General features: G+C 37.8%; 1 protein-coding gene across 1 annotated transcript in view; it reads right to left on the bottom strand.

The window, feature by feature from the left end:
• LOC109298975 (CUB and sushi domain-containing protein 3-like) overlaps nucleotides 1-16,222 on the bottom strand; it is a 290,449-nt gene that overhangs the window by 151,703 nt on the left and 122,524 nt on the right. Inside the window, exons 13-17 of the mRNA XM_019519415.1 lie at nucleotides 14,799-14,987; nucleotides 12,915-13,092; nucleotides 9,862-10,007; nucleotides 4,760-4,840; nucleotides 3,600-3,713 (exon numbers count right to left, since the gene is read on the bottom strand). Of these exons, the coding sequence (XP_019374960.1) occupies nucleotides 3,600-3,713; nucleotides 4,760-4,840; nucleotides 9,862-10,007; nucleotides 12,915-13,092; nucleotides 14,799-14,987 (708 nt within the window). The remainder of the gene's footprint in view (nucleotides 1-3,599; nucleotides 3,714-4,759; nucleotides 4,841-9,861; nucleotides 10,008-12,914; nucleotides 13,093-14,798; nucleotides 14,988-16,222) is intronic.

Here is a 16,222-nt window from a genome sequence, read left to right on the forward strand (position 1 = left end):
CTCGCATGATCAGGGGGCAGCAGGGCAGGCCCTATGAAGAGAGGCTACAGGGCCTGAACCTGTTCATCCTCCACAACAGAAGGCTGAGAGGGGATCTAGTGGCCTGTTACAAACTAGTCAGAGGAGACCAGCAAGCACTGGGGGAGTCCTTGTTTCCCCCAGCACTACCAGGAGTGCCTAGAAATAACGGTCACAAGCTGGCAGAGGGTAAATTCAGATTAGACATCAGGAGGTGCTTTTTCACTGTCAGGGCAGCTGGGATCTGGAACCAATTTCCAAGAGAAGTGGTGCTGGCTCTTACCCTGGGGGTCTTTAAGACAAGGCTAGACAATCACCTTGCTGGGGTTGTTTGACCCCAATACTCTTTCCTGCTATGGCAGGGGGTCGGACTTGATGATCTACTCAGGTCCCTTCTGACCCTACTAACTATGAAACTATGAACTCAAGGCACCCCACTCCATAACTCTCTAGAAAATAGTGGCACCCCATTTAGTGGCACCCAGGTTCCTGGCCCCACAAATTTTAAATCAGGGATCTGTTGCCCAACTACATAGTGTAGGTAGAAGGAGAAAGCTGTGGTCACATGAATGCTGGCTTGAGAAGGCTTTCCTCACTAGTTTCCAGCCCTGAGGGCTTTAAATGCCATGTGTGTGGCCCAGCTGGGTGCACACAGTGATTTGAAGCCTTCAAGGCCTGTAAAAAAGAGCCAGAAAAGCTCTTCCTGGGGTAGCTGTGATAAAGCACCTGCCTACAATTGAATCCCAGGTGTGTTGAGTGGGTGGAGGCTTTGCCAAAGGCTCAGTCCACTCAGCTTCTGGACACCAGGAGTTGAGCAGAGGAAGCAGTACTGACCCCTGTCAGCTTCTTACTCAGGTGTCACTGGAGTGAGAGTCAGGAAAGGGGCTTTGTTCTGCTGGTCCACTAAGCCCAGGAATGGGAACACCTGTCCCGCTCTCTCTCTTGGCATCACTTCTAATGGTGGAAATTTTCTATTGGCAGAAATGGACATTTGTACATGATCTGTTAAACTGCTTGAGAATGGAAACAGAAATTTGCCTGAAATTGTGGTAATAATCATATTTAATACTTCAATATAACAGTGCAGTGGTTAGAGTAGTGGCAGTCCAGAACCTTGAGGTTTTTTTTCCTAGCTTCTCCAGAGCCTCATCATGTAATTCTAACAGCACATGTTTAAATAGTACCTCAAGTACAGTCACCAAATCTGTATTTCATCACTGGCACCTACCTAAATATCCTGAATTTCAGAAACTGTGAATTTCCCATGAAAATGCAAAGTTGGGATTGTTCAGCATTTTACAGAATGGGAAATTAAACTGAGCCTTATGACTTTTCATGAAAAGAAATATTAGAGCATTATTCCTTCAAGAAAAGGATCAACCCCTTGTATTTTAATATAAGGATATAAAGAAAGTATATATAAAACAGTAATTTTTTTCAACTCATTATTGAAATAGAAGCACTGGAATCATTATTGACTTGTAAACATTAATTATACAACTGATTAAATTCCTAACAACTAAATTGTGCATTACTCTGAGACTCTTTTTGAATTATCAAAGCCTCTTTTACATATTAAAGCATCAACATGTAGAATCAGTGGATTCATTCACAATTACTTTGTTACTATTCCTAAAGAATACTGTGATCAGTTACATTTCTAAACATGTGAATTAACTCCAATTCCATTCTTTTTTTGGGGGGGGGGGAGAATCTTATAGAAAAGAGATTATATGAATGTCACTCCAAGTTACAATGCAAAAGTTTAAAGGTGAGCTAGATGGTAATCTCTCCCATTTAATCTCCCAACTATTTTCAAGTCATTTTCATAAATCATCATTTTCTAATACCAGTTTTTTTTTCATTTTAATTGTCATATCATTATTCAAGTAACTTGCTAAAGACACATTTAAAACATCTCTAAAACAATAGAGTCAAAAACAAATCACGTTGTATTTGCTCAATATTCAAATTGAGAGTGATTCCATGAGTTCAAATCATCTTTGTGCAAATGCCTACAGAAGTCCTTTGTTCAAGCTATACAAAAGTCCCAGGAGTCAGAATAGGCAGGCAGATGTAGTCTGAGAAGATTTATGTGTATGTGGCAGGGAACCAGTAGCAGGTAAGAGCAGGGCAGGACGGAAAGCAGGGACCTCCATTCTTTATAGAAAAATCTTATAAAACTTAAAGAAAAATCACAACATAATTTATGAAGCATCCAATAGAATTTGATTTACCTTCTGAAGCATCCAAGTATACCATCCAACTTATATAATCTTCTAGGATGCTACATCTTTTACATATGATTCACTCATGGCATGAATCACCTAAGTAAATGGGAATCTTGCTGAATGCAAGAACTGTAGTTATGATTCAGTCTTTGCAAACTTAAAAGGTGAAGGTTCTTTGTACCTTCTTTGCTATTCTATTCATCTCCTCATAAACAGGCCCATCTTTATGGTAGCTGAGTATATGCAACTCCACGAAGGAGCTAGCTGCAACTTGTACCTATGCAACAAACCTTTCAACTAATCAAAAGCTCCAATCCTGGAAAGTTTTAGTTCAGTTTTTATCAAGTTACATTTTATGAGCAAATTCCTTTTTGTTCTATTTCTCTCACCAAGTACATAGCAACAAAACCCTACAGAAACTAAAGAAGAAATAGCAAGTTTATTATTACAATCTTATAACAGAAAAAAAATCCCTCAAATTTCCTTCAGAGAAAGAACTACAACATTATTTTATTATATTATCACACATATAAAATATTGTGGAGGAGAGGTTTAATTTTAGAGAAGTCAGTGGTTCTCATATTTCTAATAAAACCTTTTGTCTTAACAGTGGAGTGATGATGTGTCTCTGCCACATATTTATGAATTATGGCAGAAAAAGGACAAAATAATCTTACAGTATGCACTCAACCAAAATTATAAACTCCTCCCAAGATAAAGCTTCCCTTAAAATAATAGAATTGCTGGTCCTACTTATCCCAAACACGATTTTTGTGTTATTTTTTAGAATCTACTTATTTATCTTCTAAAGAATGTATTATCCTATTACATGCTTTAAAAATATGCAGCTACAATTACATATGGAAAACAAAATTATTTACATTTATTTAATATTAGAGTGATGTTGTAGCCATAGGGGTCCAGGAGTTATGTGAGAACCAAAGAACTTTTGGGGGTGATATATTTTAGTAGATCAACTGCTTTGTTGGAATAAAGTCAGAAAAGCTTTCCAATTCAAGACATTTTTGTCAAGTTAAATTTATTTATTTATTTAGACTGACTCCTTCTTGGAACATTCATTGAGAATATAACAATTTACCTTCACAAGATGCCACTGAAAGTTGCCATTGTGTGATTATATCATTTAAAATCCATCAAATGTCTTAAATGATTAATAAAAATATTATATGAGCATTCATTTCATATTTACCATTCCAAACACTGAAAATATTAATATTAGTTTGAACAGGTAGTATATGCCTATTGTGTCAGTTAAATGCAAAGCTGAGTTCTGCAAACACCATTCAGCTGGCATCTCACAACAGAGAAAAGACTAGAAGAATAGTAAACCTTGACAAGTAGGTGGAGCTCCATCCATCTGTAGTCTTTCTCCCAATCTACACGTCAGAATCTCATTACCAACCAGTGTAAAGCCTGGTTGACACTGGTACCTTATTATGTCTCCTATTTGAAAAAAAGAAGAGTATTGTTAAAAAAAAACAGTTAGGAGGGATTTTAACTTTGGCAGTACCATTGAAAAATGAAGTACCCTTCCTGCTGTCTATAATGTGTTAAATGACCACCAACTTAATCACTTGATTAGTTGGAAGAAATGTAAATAAGCACTGTGCTGCACATTGAGACCTATTTATCATTGGTTTAAAATATAGTTTTATCCCAATAATTACACTGGGTTTAGTTTTAGCTAATTTCCTAAATAAACCATATGTCTGACAAGTTTTATTTATTTATTGTGTAGTCATCATGGTACTAAATAAAGGTATAATGTCAACAGACTGACCACTGAAATCCTTATTCAGAGAATATATCCAGTTACTTGAAAAAGAGTTTTGCCTCAGTTAAAACTTCAGGGTCAGGTTCAAAATTGGAAAGCTCAAAATAAGAACTGAGTTTGTTATTTCACAAAATTCTTCATATTTTTTTAAATTAGTGATTGAAAAAAAATCAGTCTAACAGTTATAACCATGGTGACTTGAGAGAAATGTTAAAAAAAAAAAAGATTTTAAGTTGCAATTTCCAAGAATGTATGCCCAAAAGAAGAAAACAACAATTTATAATATTTAGAAAAAACTAGCTTGTACATCAGTGGCAAATTTCAATAATGCAAGCAATCCAAGGCTTAAGATAGTTTACAAAACTTTAAAATATATTTTGAAATGTCTTAAGATTGGCATCTACTGTGCAATATTTGAACTATGCAAATAAATATATGGGGGGCGGGGGAATTGATATCAAATACGCTGTTTGGCAAGCTGTTCCTGTGTCAGCTGCACTTCTTGAAACATAACTAGAATTCAGAGAGCAGATATACTGGAGGAAAAATGGCTTCTTCAATATTTTATTTTAAAATCCAAATGGATTTGTGTTTTGTGAAACTATTAATTCATTCCGCTATTTATGCTGGTTCTTAACCAATGCCGAGCTTACTTTAGATAAGTTTAGCATTTCTCCTTGAAATACATTATGATCACACTTTTAACAGACATTACCTATTTCAAATTCATCATCCTCAGTCAAAATTTCAGCATTTGGTATACTTGGTGGAGGCTGACACACTCGAAGCTGGTAAGCTATAAATATAAAGAAGGTACCAAAATGAAGATCCTGCTCAACAGGTAATCAATAAACAACAACCATTTTGTTACATTCTGTGGAACATAATCTAAAAGAAACCATAAACTATGGAGTTCAAAATATGAAGTATGCAAAGATGTAGATATATTTTTCCAAGTTAAAGATTCCTACTATCTTAAACATCCAAATAGTATTAAGAGGAAAATTCTTCTCGTGCATAGTCTGGGAAGAACACAGAGACTAATTCTGTTTGCAAACCAACACTGCAATGGATCCTACATCCCTGCCAGATGTTACAATTAAAATATGATTAACCAGTTAGTCATGTCTTAAGTAGTAACCAAGCCACATATTCATGGAATTAATGTCTCAATCAGTTGAGCAGAAGTCCTGGCATTGGGAGCACAGCAGAACCTTTAGGCTAGGGACAAGATTACACACAAACTGGATTAAGTGATGAGAAACTGGTTTAAATTGTAACAGAACAGATGCTCAGGACACATAAACTAGTTTGAAAATGGCTGAAACCAGTTTGAGATAAACCTGGTTGTATATAGTATCAGATTTAACTGATTTGGGTCAAGACAGTTTTTTCAATGTCTGTCCCAGGCCCCTTCATGGTTTAAATTAAACCAGACTCCACCAGCATCCCAGCATGCTCTCTGAGTTGGGGATGAGGCGGCTCTCTGCTCCACAGTAGAGCTGGCCCCTCCCCTGGCTGCAGCTCCAACAGAGACTGCAGGCATCCTGCTCCCCTCCTCCCCTCATCACTCCCTGCTAAACAGGAATCCCTCCTCCCCTCTGCCTTACACAGACACCTCTGAGCATTAGCTAGCAGACCACATGCTGGCTACAGTCTCTGATGTGGCAAATGGGACAAAGGCAGAATCAACAGGTAGCTGGTAATGTCACTCTGTTGTTTCCTTAATGAACTAATAAGCACTGAGTTAGGGGTGATACACACTGTGTTATCAATTCCCTGCTGGGCTGGTCGGAAGTGAGGGGGAGGTGGAGGAACCACTCCCTAATCAGAGCATCCTGCCAGGACCTGGCCATGTCCCACCTCAGCTCAGCATCTTGAAGTGGAAGGGAGGGCTGCTCTAGCATCTCCCTGGCTTCTAGCCTGAGCCACTGCAGGCATGTGCCTGCATTTTTTCAGCCCAGAGGGGATATCTGTGAGGTTACAAACTGATTCAGCCTAGGCAGGCTAGACTAACCTGCAAAGATTCAATCAATTCAGGCTCAGGTTTTTTGAATGTCTTTCCCTAGCCTTAAGATCTCCTGTGTGCTCCTGTGGCTGGGAGTGCCAGTCAGCTGATTGGCACTATCAGCTGGAAAAGTATGTAGCAACCCATTGCTCTGGTGTGTTCCCATGGCTGAAAGCACCAGTCAACTGATCATCTCTCTGAGACTTGGGAGCATACCAGAGCTCTTCAGACTCCAATGTGCTCCCATGACTGCTAATTAGCAACTGGCACTGCCAGCCGCAGGAGCGCATTGGAGCAAATGGCCTGGATGTGCTGCACCAGTTGGGAGCACTGATCAGTTGACTGGTGCTCTGAGCCACAGGTACACAGGGCACCCTTGCTACTTGTCAGCACAGGTGGACCCTGAAATCACGATCTTGGACACTCCCTGCAATGGCTATAGGGCATGATCTGGATCTGATCTCTGATCCCACAATTGTGCCTCCTGTCATGTATATGTGGTGTAGCAGAACACACGATTGTTGAAATTGTTGACCTGACCCTGTTTTGGTTTTAATTGAATGTCTTTCAAAAGTCCTAGTAGATTTGTTCAATGTTTTGTTTTGTATCTTTACCACAAACTTTTCCTATCCAAAACCAATTTGAAGTAGAAAAATCTTCTATCCAAACACAGAATACCCCAGTAGCATAACTGGGTTGGTTGCGGGGAGGGGAAGAAGGGTGAACCAGGTGAAAAATAAAGCAAGTATCCCAAAAAGTTGTTCTACAAGAAGATTTTTTTTCAATCATTATCATTTGATGCATCAACTACACTCCAAAATAACAATATTTGAAAAAAAATGGCTTAGTCCCTTTCTGCAAGTCACACAATAGAAAATCTGTGGGCCAGATTCTCATCTGATATTAATATGCTTAGCTCCAATGCAATCACTGAAGCCACTCAACTTTACAGCATATATGGATCTGGCTCATCTCTCCATGAAAAAGATTATTTCATACTGTATATTTATACAGCAAAACAGATCAGCAGCAAAACAGAACATTAATTGAGCTAGGTGTTTTGTTCTACTGTAATGCATGCAACAGAAACAACAGCAGCAGCTGCATCAAATATTTAAAAATGTACTAAGCCAACTCTCAGTAAAGTATGCCAGCTCAATTAGGTTGCCCAGGCTGTTGAAATAAGAGACAGTGCTTTACCTGTTCCACCCACCCCTGTCCATCTCCACAAGGAAAGGATGCAGCAGATCTAGGAAGCCTGCTTCATCTCCCATACAGCTTCCAGTTCTATACTTTAGAACTGTAAAGGCATCACACCTTTCAGCCCTTGCACCACTGTGTTCATTCATTCATAATTTGCCCCTTCAACCAGAGAAGCATTGGACCTACTGTGATCAACTAAAGAAGTTACTCACAAAAGGCTTTGTGTTGATGCTAGTTAGTACTTGATATCTACTCTCCACCCTGCTTTTTTGTCTTTTGTACACTGAAGAAGCTGTTAAATCAATACATCACTGACTTATCCTGCCTTAGGATATAATATAAAAGAAAGCACATCTAGGAAACATGGAACAACTCGTCTATTTACAATCCAAAAAATATTGTAAAAATCACCAATTCAATAAAAAAATGGCTTCAAACAGGAATCCATATAATGTATTTCATTAAAAGAGAAATCAGTAATTTAGTCCCAAAGCTATCTATGTTCTACATTTTTTTCTCCATCACTTTTATTGTTTCAAGTTGCCCACACAGGATGTAAAGAATCATGAATCACGGGGCCAAAAAGTATATAGCTTGGTAGACATATAGAGAATTATCCAAAAAAAGACTAGGAATAAGATTCACAAAGGAACTGGGTGCTTAAAATGGGACCCATGTACGTTGGAGTAAACGGTTCACAAAAACTGTCTAACCACTTACAGATTGTCCTTGGGAAAGATAAGCACGCCCTTGGGAACATGGTGCTGAGCACTCTGCATCCCACAAAAATCTGCTGACCTACCCCAGAGACAAAGTTCATCAGTGAGGCTGTTCTGAACTCCCCAATGCCTGTTGTTGAGAGACAACTCTGAGAGCAGACATTGCCAATGAGTCCAGAACAGCCTCACTAGCAAACTTCCATCCGTGCTGCATGTCAGAAGACTTGGGTGGGCAGAGTATGCTCAGGTCTGTCCTCCCACAGACCTGACCTGGCATACACAAAATTCTAGGTATCACAGATTCCCTGGGTGTCTACATTTTTGTCTGAAAACCTACTTACATACCTATGGTTCACCTGCAGCATATGATCAGGTATGTTGCCTCCTTAGGTCAGTGTAGAGCTTAGTACCTATCTCCTATCAAGCTTCTATTGAAATTCATAAATTGGATGTCCGAGCCCCACGTCTCCTGAGGAGGTAGATCTGCTATGGGTGGTCTGAGCATGGCTACCACACTTGAACAGCATTAAGTTTGGTACCCCTGGTTACTTTTATTCACAAATATGGACAGGCATTTGTCGTGATCTTTGTGCAATAGCCTATTAGTTGCAGCAGTCACCCAGAATCTGAAGACTTAGATCACATCAGCCTGAGGAAGTTCAAAGTCACATCACTTGGGAAAACACTAAACAATTAGTCTATAGGCTAGACAAATGGAAACCAACCTTTTTGGAAGGTGTTCCATAAATAAGCCCTGAACCCCTCCCTAGTGCCACACCAATCCTCTTTCAATGCCTGATCTGCTGTTCTGCTTTATGTTCCCTGCCACATCTTCCTATCCTCTTCCCTTTGCCATGCGCCATGCACAAAGGGTACCTGTGCCATGCATGCCACAGGTTGACTATTCCCGGGCTAGACTCTGATGCTATAGAAACACTCTCCCCTAGCAGGGACCAGAACTCTCTCAATAGGGACCTCCCCTTGCTCCCAAGGGCATGCCTATCTTTCATGCTCAAGGCTTGCTTTCTCTGGACCTACGATTCATTGCTAAGCATTAGCTAAGCTTCAGCAGAAGGATTTGAGAGTGCCCCAACATAGCCAGGCATATATCCTGAAAGTTAGGGCAATCTCCTGGAAGTAGAAAACATGGATGTGAACTCCCTCAGTCTGAGAAAAGCATTTAACTCATTGCCTCCCATTTCCTGGATAAGTGCTCTGACCCTTAGGGTATTATAAAAAAAGGTAGTACAATCAGCACCTTCGAAGAATAAGCCAGTTACCTGTATACAATGGGATGACTGAGAGAGAGTTTTTGAGCTGTTCATCCTAGTCTCAACACAGATGCCTTATTCAGGGCTTTAAGTAGGTACCAACATCTGAGAAGAAGCAGAATTTCAGATGCACAACCCCTCTTCCCATTTCTTATTGGCTGGTTTAAGCATTCCTCCATTATGTATGCTGAGTTTTGTGAATCTTAGTCCTAGACAGCTAACTTTCAGAAGTGCAAGGAAGTTTGGGCTGGGAATTCTGCTCCTGGATACATAAGTCCCTTGTTAAGCCTCAAGCTAGTCACTTAAATCCAAACTTGTGACCTTGAAAAATCCTGTTGATCTAGTGCCTAACTCTAGAGGAGCCTCCGTTCCAGAGGCATCTTAGTTTTTTACATTGGTTAGCCCTATTTCTAAAGTTCTGTTTCTGGACTCAATGTTGACAGAATTGAGTACAATATATTACTAGTTTAAAATAGTCTAATAGGTCTAGTAATAGTCATTAGTCATATCTCATTTTAGTTTTAATATTTTATTTTAGTAATAGTAAGCTAAAACATCTTCTCTGTGAGCTTTGATTAGACAAGAATTAGTAAAGATAGATGTGTGTTATACTTACCATGATAACTAAGTACAAAGAAACCACTTGTTGTGAAATCGCTGTGGAACTTGATTAGAATCTGATTCGATGTGCTGTAGACTGATTCCAAAGCGGTGTTGCCACTAAACTGTCCAATCTGAGGAGATGTTTGGTCTGGCCCATCCCTAACAGAAAAAGATATCAAAATAAATCCAATATTAAGAGTAGTGTTAGGAAAATGTACAGGGCTCAGAAAGAGGTAGATAATTTTGGTAGATAGGTCATTTTTACTCATTCAGAATTTGTCTATTTAAAAAAATGCATATTCAATGTCGAAAAGTTTTCTAAAATTGACTATGCTAAAGTTGTAGATTGACTCTACACACAAAGAAATTAAACAGAATTTTCAAAGGTTTGGTATTCTCCTTTGAAAAAGAAGAAAGTTGTGAATTGGATGATGAGCTGGAAAATGCTTCATGAAAGGATATACATTGTGGTGGTTCATGATTTCCCTGGGCACAAGTTTTCCACCTATTACCCTTCTGAATGAACATTCTACATTTTCTCTGCAGACTACATTTTATTCAATAAGTGGATTTGGAGGTGTGCCTCCCCCTATCTTACCTCTTTTGAATATCCAAGCTTACAGATAAAGACCTTAAGCATACATAAACTATATCTAAAGTTTCTTCTCTCTTCTGCCTCTACCTTCCCCCATTCTACCAGTATTACCTCACATTTTCTAGTAATTAAGGCATATACAGATGGGATAAATAATGGACAGCATATAGTATTTATCGAGGCTAAGTATAAAATCCTGGCCACACTGAAGTTGATGGCAAAACACCTATTAATATAATTGGGAACAAGATTTCATCTTAAGTCTGTATGGCTGTAGATCTATGCCAGTAGATTTTGTTTACTCAGTCGATGCCATTTTTAAAGCAATGTCAGATGACAGATTTCACATTCCAGTATCTGCTTTGTGGGCAGAATTACATGCTAAGATGCAATTTTCTACAGATAATGTTTACTGTAGGTATAACATTATAGGCCATTTAACAATGTGGTTTTTAATATTCTGAAAGATTCTTAAACAACTCCATACTGTGCACAATGTCACATCAAGTTTTATATCAGTAGCTGTGTCTTGTTGGCTCAGTAAATCATTTATGTAAATACCTTCCTTTAAAAGTGTTTTCTTGTTTCTCCATAGTTGTAATTTTGGGTAAATTGGTTCATTTAAAAGAAAGTGCTTAGCAGTAAAGAAATACAATTGATTCTGGCTCATGCACAATTTTATGTAGCGCTTATATTTTCTTCAAAAATCTTAAACATAAAGAAGGTACTTAAAGAATCTCGTCTTTTGTGTGCTGGTAAAAATACAGAAACCCATGTGTCTTGGTTTTTGACTAGCTAAGCAATTTATCTGAAAATAGACAGGCTAGCAGAAGCCAAAAAATTATTGGATAAATTGAATCATAGATACTAGAGATGGGAAAAACCTGGCAGGTCATCTAAGTTAACCTTTGCAATATGTAGGTTTGTTCATAATGACTATTCATGAGTGCTTTGTTTAACCTTACTCTGAGTATCTTCAGTGATGAATCTCCCATAACTGACCTCAGGAGACTATTTCATATTGTAACTCTATTCTACATTCCAATTATATTACCATGCCTTCATTCCTTCAAGCTATATGCATTCAATCTTTCCTGATATGATGATTTCTTGCATTTATCAATAACAATATTTTATACCAATATGCTTAAAGCTAGAGCACACAGTACTGACAATTTACTTCCCTGCCTAGTCCTTGAACAGATACTCAGCACAAGAGTATGGAAATTCTGCTTCATAGAGAATTTAGAGGGTTTGAAATTTGGCTTTATTCCAAGCCAGAAGGGGACCCCCAACATTTCTAAACTATGCACACACACACAAAAATCCAATTGGCCAAAGCAGTTTTCTTTATAAAATGTCATATTATAATATGTAATATATAATACAATGAAAAATATTTTTTAAAGTAATTTCAACTGCAAAGGTTGAAACTGGGCATTTTGATACAGGTGGAATTCTTTTCCAGATGTTTTTGGTGAAACTGATATTTTATGAACCATTTTACTTTTGATGGAACTGTATTTTCAGTAAAATATGATTCTGCCAATTTTGTTCTAAGATCTTGGATTTCATATGAAAGTGCCTAAGGGATACTCCAGTACCAGTAACCAGAAGATTATTTAGTGTATGTGTCCTTGTGTTGTGTTTCAGATATTCGAGAGCACTAGGACCCATTCTGTTCAGTTCAGGAACTAGATTTATAGTTTAATGATTCAACTATAATTATCTCTTGATCAACTCTTATATATTACTAAAACCAAGGTTAAGAATACATTTTCCTTTCATGTGTTTAAAAAGCATCCAACCCCCATCACCTCCAAACTCAAAATTGTATGCGAAGCCAAAGAATCACTTCCTAAAACTATTCCTAATGTGACACTGGAACACATAATATTTGTACACAGCTGAAACTGGCTGTTATCATATTCTATTTTGTTTTGGGTTTTTTCCCTAAATATAGTAGCCTCCGATATCAGTCAATATTTGTATTCATTGTTTCCTTGATCAGAAGGCTGATTTCTTGATTTAGTGAGACTCTGGAGTTCTCATAAGGTTAGGTAATAAAGCAACTGGCCACAACATTTACTTTATGTGGAGATAGTTACTGGAATATTATTCAATATATACTATAAATAATAACTCCCAATAGATAAATTATCAAACTACTAGGTCTGATCCTTCACCAGGGAAGCCAAAGAGTATGTTACCATTGATTTTACTGGGAACAAGATTCCCTGATTTTTTAATCCATAAAATATATTTTATTATCGTTGAATTACTTCATGAGGCAAAATATAAGCCAATATTACAATTACTCTAGTCTTACAAATTACGCACTTATGGTCACCAGAAGGAACACAGACATTAAGCAGAAATCCATGACAAATCAGTAAGGTGTTATTTTTAATTTCTGGTTTGTTACATAGTGTCATATGTAGAATAAATCGATGATAAAAGCGCCTGCTTACCAGACAGTTATGAAATCATATATTGGCTCTGTTTGAAGAACTGTGAAATTGATGTAGATTCCATTCCCAGGTGGAACTCTTACAAGCCAAAAGCAGTCTTGAAAGTTGGGATATTCATCAGGGTACCCGGGAGAGTATATGGTGCCGTTCATTGCAGTTATGTTTCCACCACAGAGAGCTACAAAAGAAGCATTTTTTTTGTTTAACTGCAGAAGCATCCAATACCTTTGGTATTCTTTTTTACATAGTGAGTGCTGTTAAATCTGTACTTGCAAAACACCTTCAGCATGCCTATACTTTAATTCGACTGTGAAAAATTGAAGTAGTAAAGCTGTAAACAGAACACAAAAAGTACTGAGCTTTTTAAAAAGCATAAGGAGGCTCAATCCTGAATTCTACAGTCAAATCTACCAGTAATCCTGGTAATTATCAACTATTCTGACTGAGTAAAGACTTCAGGTTTGGGCTTTCAATCTATTTTGACAATGGACTAAATTCAGGCTTGTCTTGTACAGGAGTACAAGGTAAAGGAGGACAGGACAATTGATTTTTTTGTGACCCTAGGTAAAGCCAGACACAAACTGGTTTGACAGTACAGGAACTCCTGCCTCTGTTACTCATAAGGCATCTGTGAGAGATGAAGGACAGGCACAGGTGGCTTGGGCGTGTGTGTGTATTCACAAACCACTTTCTCCACAGAAGAAGGATGGGTACAAAATATCCAATGTGCCATTGCTTGAAAAGTAGCTGTGTGTTCCTTAGGAGTAAACTTACAAAAGGCCTCCAAAGTAGGTGTGACTTGACATGGTGGAATATGGATGAAGATGCACTTCTACACTGGATGTGAATATACTTGCTATGGCCTATACCTATCTACCTTGGCTGTTTCGTATGTGCAGGTGTACAAAGTTATTAATTGATTCTCTGTAGTCTTAGCAATTGACACATGGCATTTGTGCTGCTTTTAGACTTTCTGTGTCCACATAAAGATGCAAAGGCTTTGAGGCTATGCCTTTAACTATACAAAGCAGAAACACAACAACTGAGATTTCTGAAAGGCTTTATCAGAACCATGTATTTTAAAAAAATCAGCATTCTAAAAAAATTAAAATTAATTCAATTTCCACTTCAGGACAGGAAATAAAGTAATAAAACATTAGTGTTTAGTGAAATCTGATTCAGATTGTTTGCTTTAAAGATAGTAGAGCTCTTTGAGAAACCTTAATTTTAGAGTATTTTAAGACAAATATATTTAAGGAAATATAAAATTAAAAAATGTTCGCTCTGAGGTTAGACAGACACAAAAAATAAATGTTATTTCTATGCTTTGGAGAACAAAAAGTTATTCTCAATTAAAACAAAGGCAGGTAAAAATATCTGATTATCAACACACGTCTTCAACAGAAATACCATGGTAAGTGAAATGTAAGTTGAACTGCAAATATGTTGTTGGCCTAGAATACTTAAGTTTAACTATCCTGCTTTTCACAATTCAGAGTTTTTAGCTATAGATCAGAGCAGGAAGGGCTTTGATCCTGCATCATATACATCCAAGGCCTTCATCCCCAGTACAGGCTCTCTATCATTCCTTCTGATGAGCTTTCAAGGAAAGTGTTAATACTTGCATGTCATGTGTCAACTTCAAAATGAAAGATTTCTGAACAGCTTTACAGAGAAAACATTTCTGTTCTAAAAATGCAGGCCTTCAAATTCAGCTGATAGACAGTCTCCAATAACTGTCTCCAGAATCCATCATAAACAGGCCTTTTCAGGCCAGCTATTAGATACAAGAATAAATGTAAGAAAAAAAACATAGAGGTCTGATTTGGCCTAAAAAGGTTGGGATATATGGAGGTGGTATACATACCTTTACTCAATACATACCTTCACACCTAGGGAGAGGGTGGTTCCAGTTACGACTGATTCCATGTAGACAAGTTAGTGCTGAATTTCCAATCAAGGTGTATCCAGGCAAGCATTCAAATGAAACAGTTTGTCCTACAGTAAAGTCATTCCCAATCACAAAACCATTTCGAAATGGCCGGGGGTCAGGACAACTTTGCAACTGGTAAGCTGAAAGAAATAATAATAATTTTAAAGAGTTCTAGACTGGGCTATCAGTTGTGATCCATATCTCAGTGGTTTAGGTTAGAAGCTTTAAAATTTGGAGAGAAAAAAAGGAAGTTTCACAATGTTCCATCTTTTCTCTCAAATGCCACCAAATGAAGGAGAACCTTACAGTGTGAGTATCTTCATGTATATAATTGGCTTGTGAAATGAGAGACCCAGGTTGAAGGTCTTATTTTTTATTGATTAACAGCAAAGATTTCATCCTAGTTTATTCTGAGGCAGGCATCAGAGGAACTTGACCCTGTCTCTCTCACATCCTAGGCAAGTAGTTGAAACATGCAGCTATGGAGTCTCTCTCAGTCTTGCTGATGAGGTCTTATAGCATGTATTTTTACCTTTAGGTATCTGCCCTTTAGCAGTACTGTCTATGAGAAATGCAATGGAAATCAAAGACTTTTTAGCCTATCTTGTGGAAATGGGGAGCAATACTGCAGTAGAAACTCCATTTGATACCATTTAGAAACCCTGGATTCATATGGGAGGTATGTCCATTACTGTACCCTTAGCAGGTTTCAGCATTCTCTCTCTTTTGCTGGCATGTACTAAAAAGCATAGATCTGGAAGGTGTCTGTTGGGGCACTGATAGAAACATCCTTTGTACTTTAGGAAGCACCAGGACTGACTTTTGAATGGCTCAGGTTTAGGTGGAGAAGAGAATGGGCTTCTTGTGTCATCTCCTGATGACACTATGCAAAGATAAGTTAATACGTCCAGGTAGCCTACTCTGTTGCTAGTAACTGCTGATCAATGCATTATGGATATAGAAAGGAAAAAAATCTACCACTAAACCTATTTATTTTAAATTTTTATTGATTTTTTTCTGAAAATAATTAAAAGTATAAAAGGTCCCAACATGTAGACGGAGAATCAAATATTTCATAGTTAAAATCTAGAACTTGGAAGCACCAGACTCTTTCACAAGTTCAAGTAGGTTTGTCCAAGAAAATTTTAAGAATATGTATGTGTGTTAGGTAATATGTTGATGACAACACACACACCACACACACACACATACTATAATATATGTAGTGAGCACATATATATGTGTGTGTGTGTGTATGTGTACAATATATAGTGTATGTATACACCTTGATGATAAAAGCACTGCGCGTGTGTGTGTGTGTGTGTGTGTGTGTGTGTGTGTGTGTGTGTGTGTGTGTGTGTGTGTGTGTGTGTGT

The sequence above is a fragment of the Gavialis gangeticus genome, unplaced genomic scaffold, assembly GCF_001723915.1.
Source record: "Gavialis gangeticus isolate Ggan-Ray unplaced genomic scaffold, GavGan_comp1, whole genome shotgun sequence".
NCBI lineage: Eukaryota > Metazoa > Chordata > Crocodylia > Gavialidae > Gavialis > Gavialis gangeticus.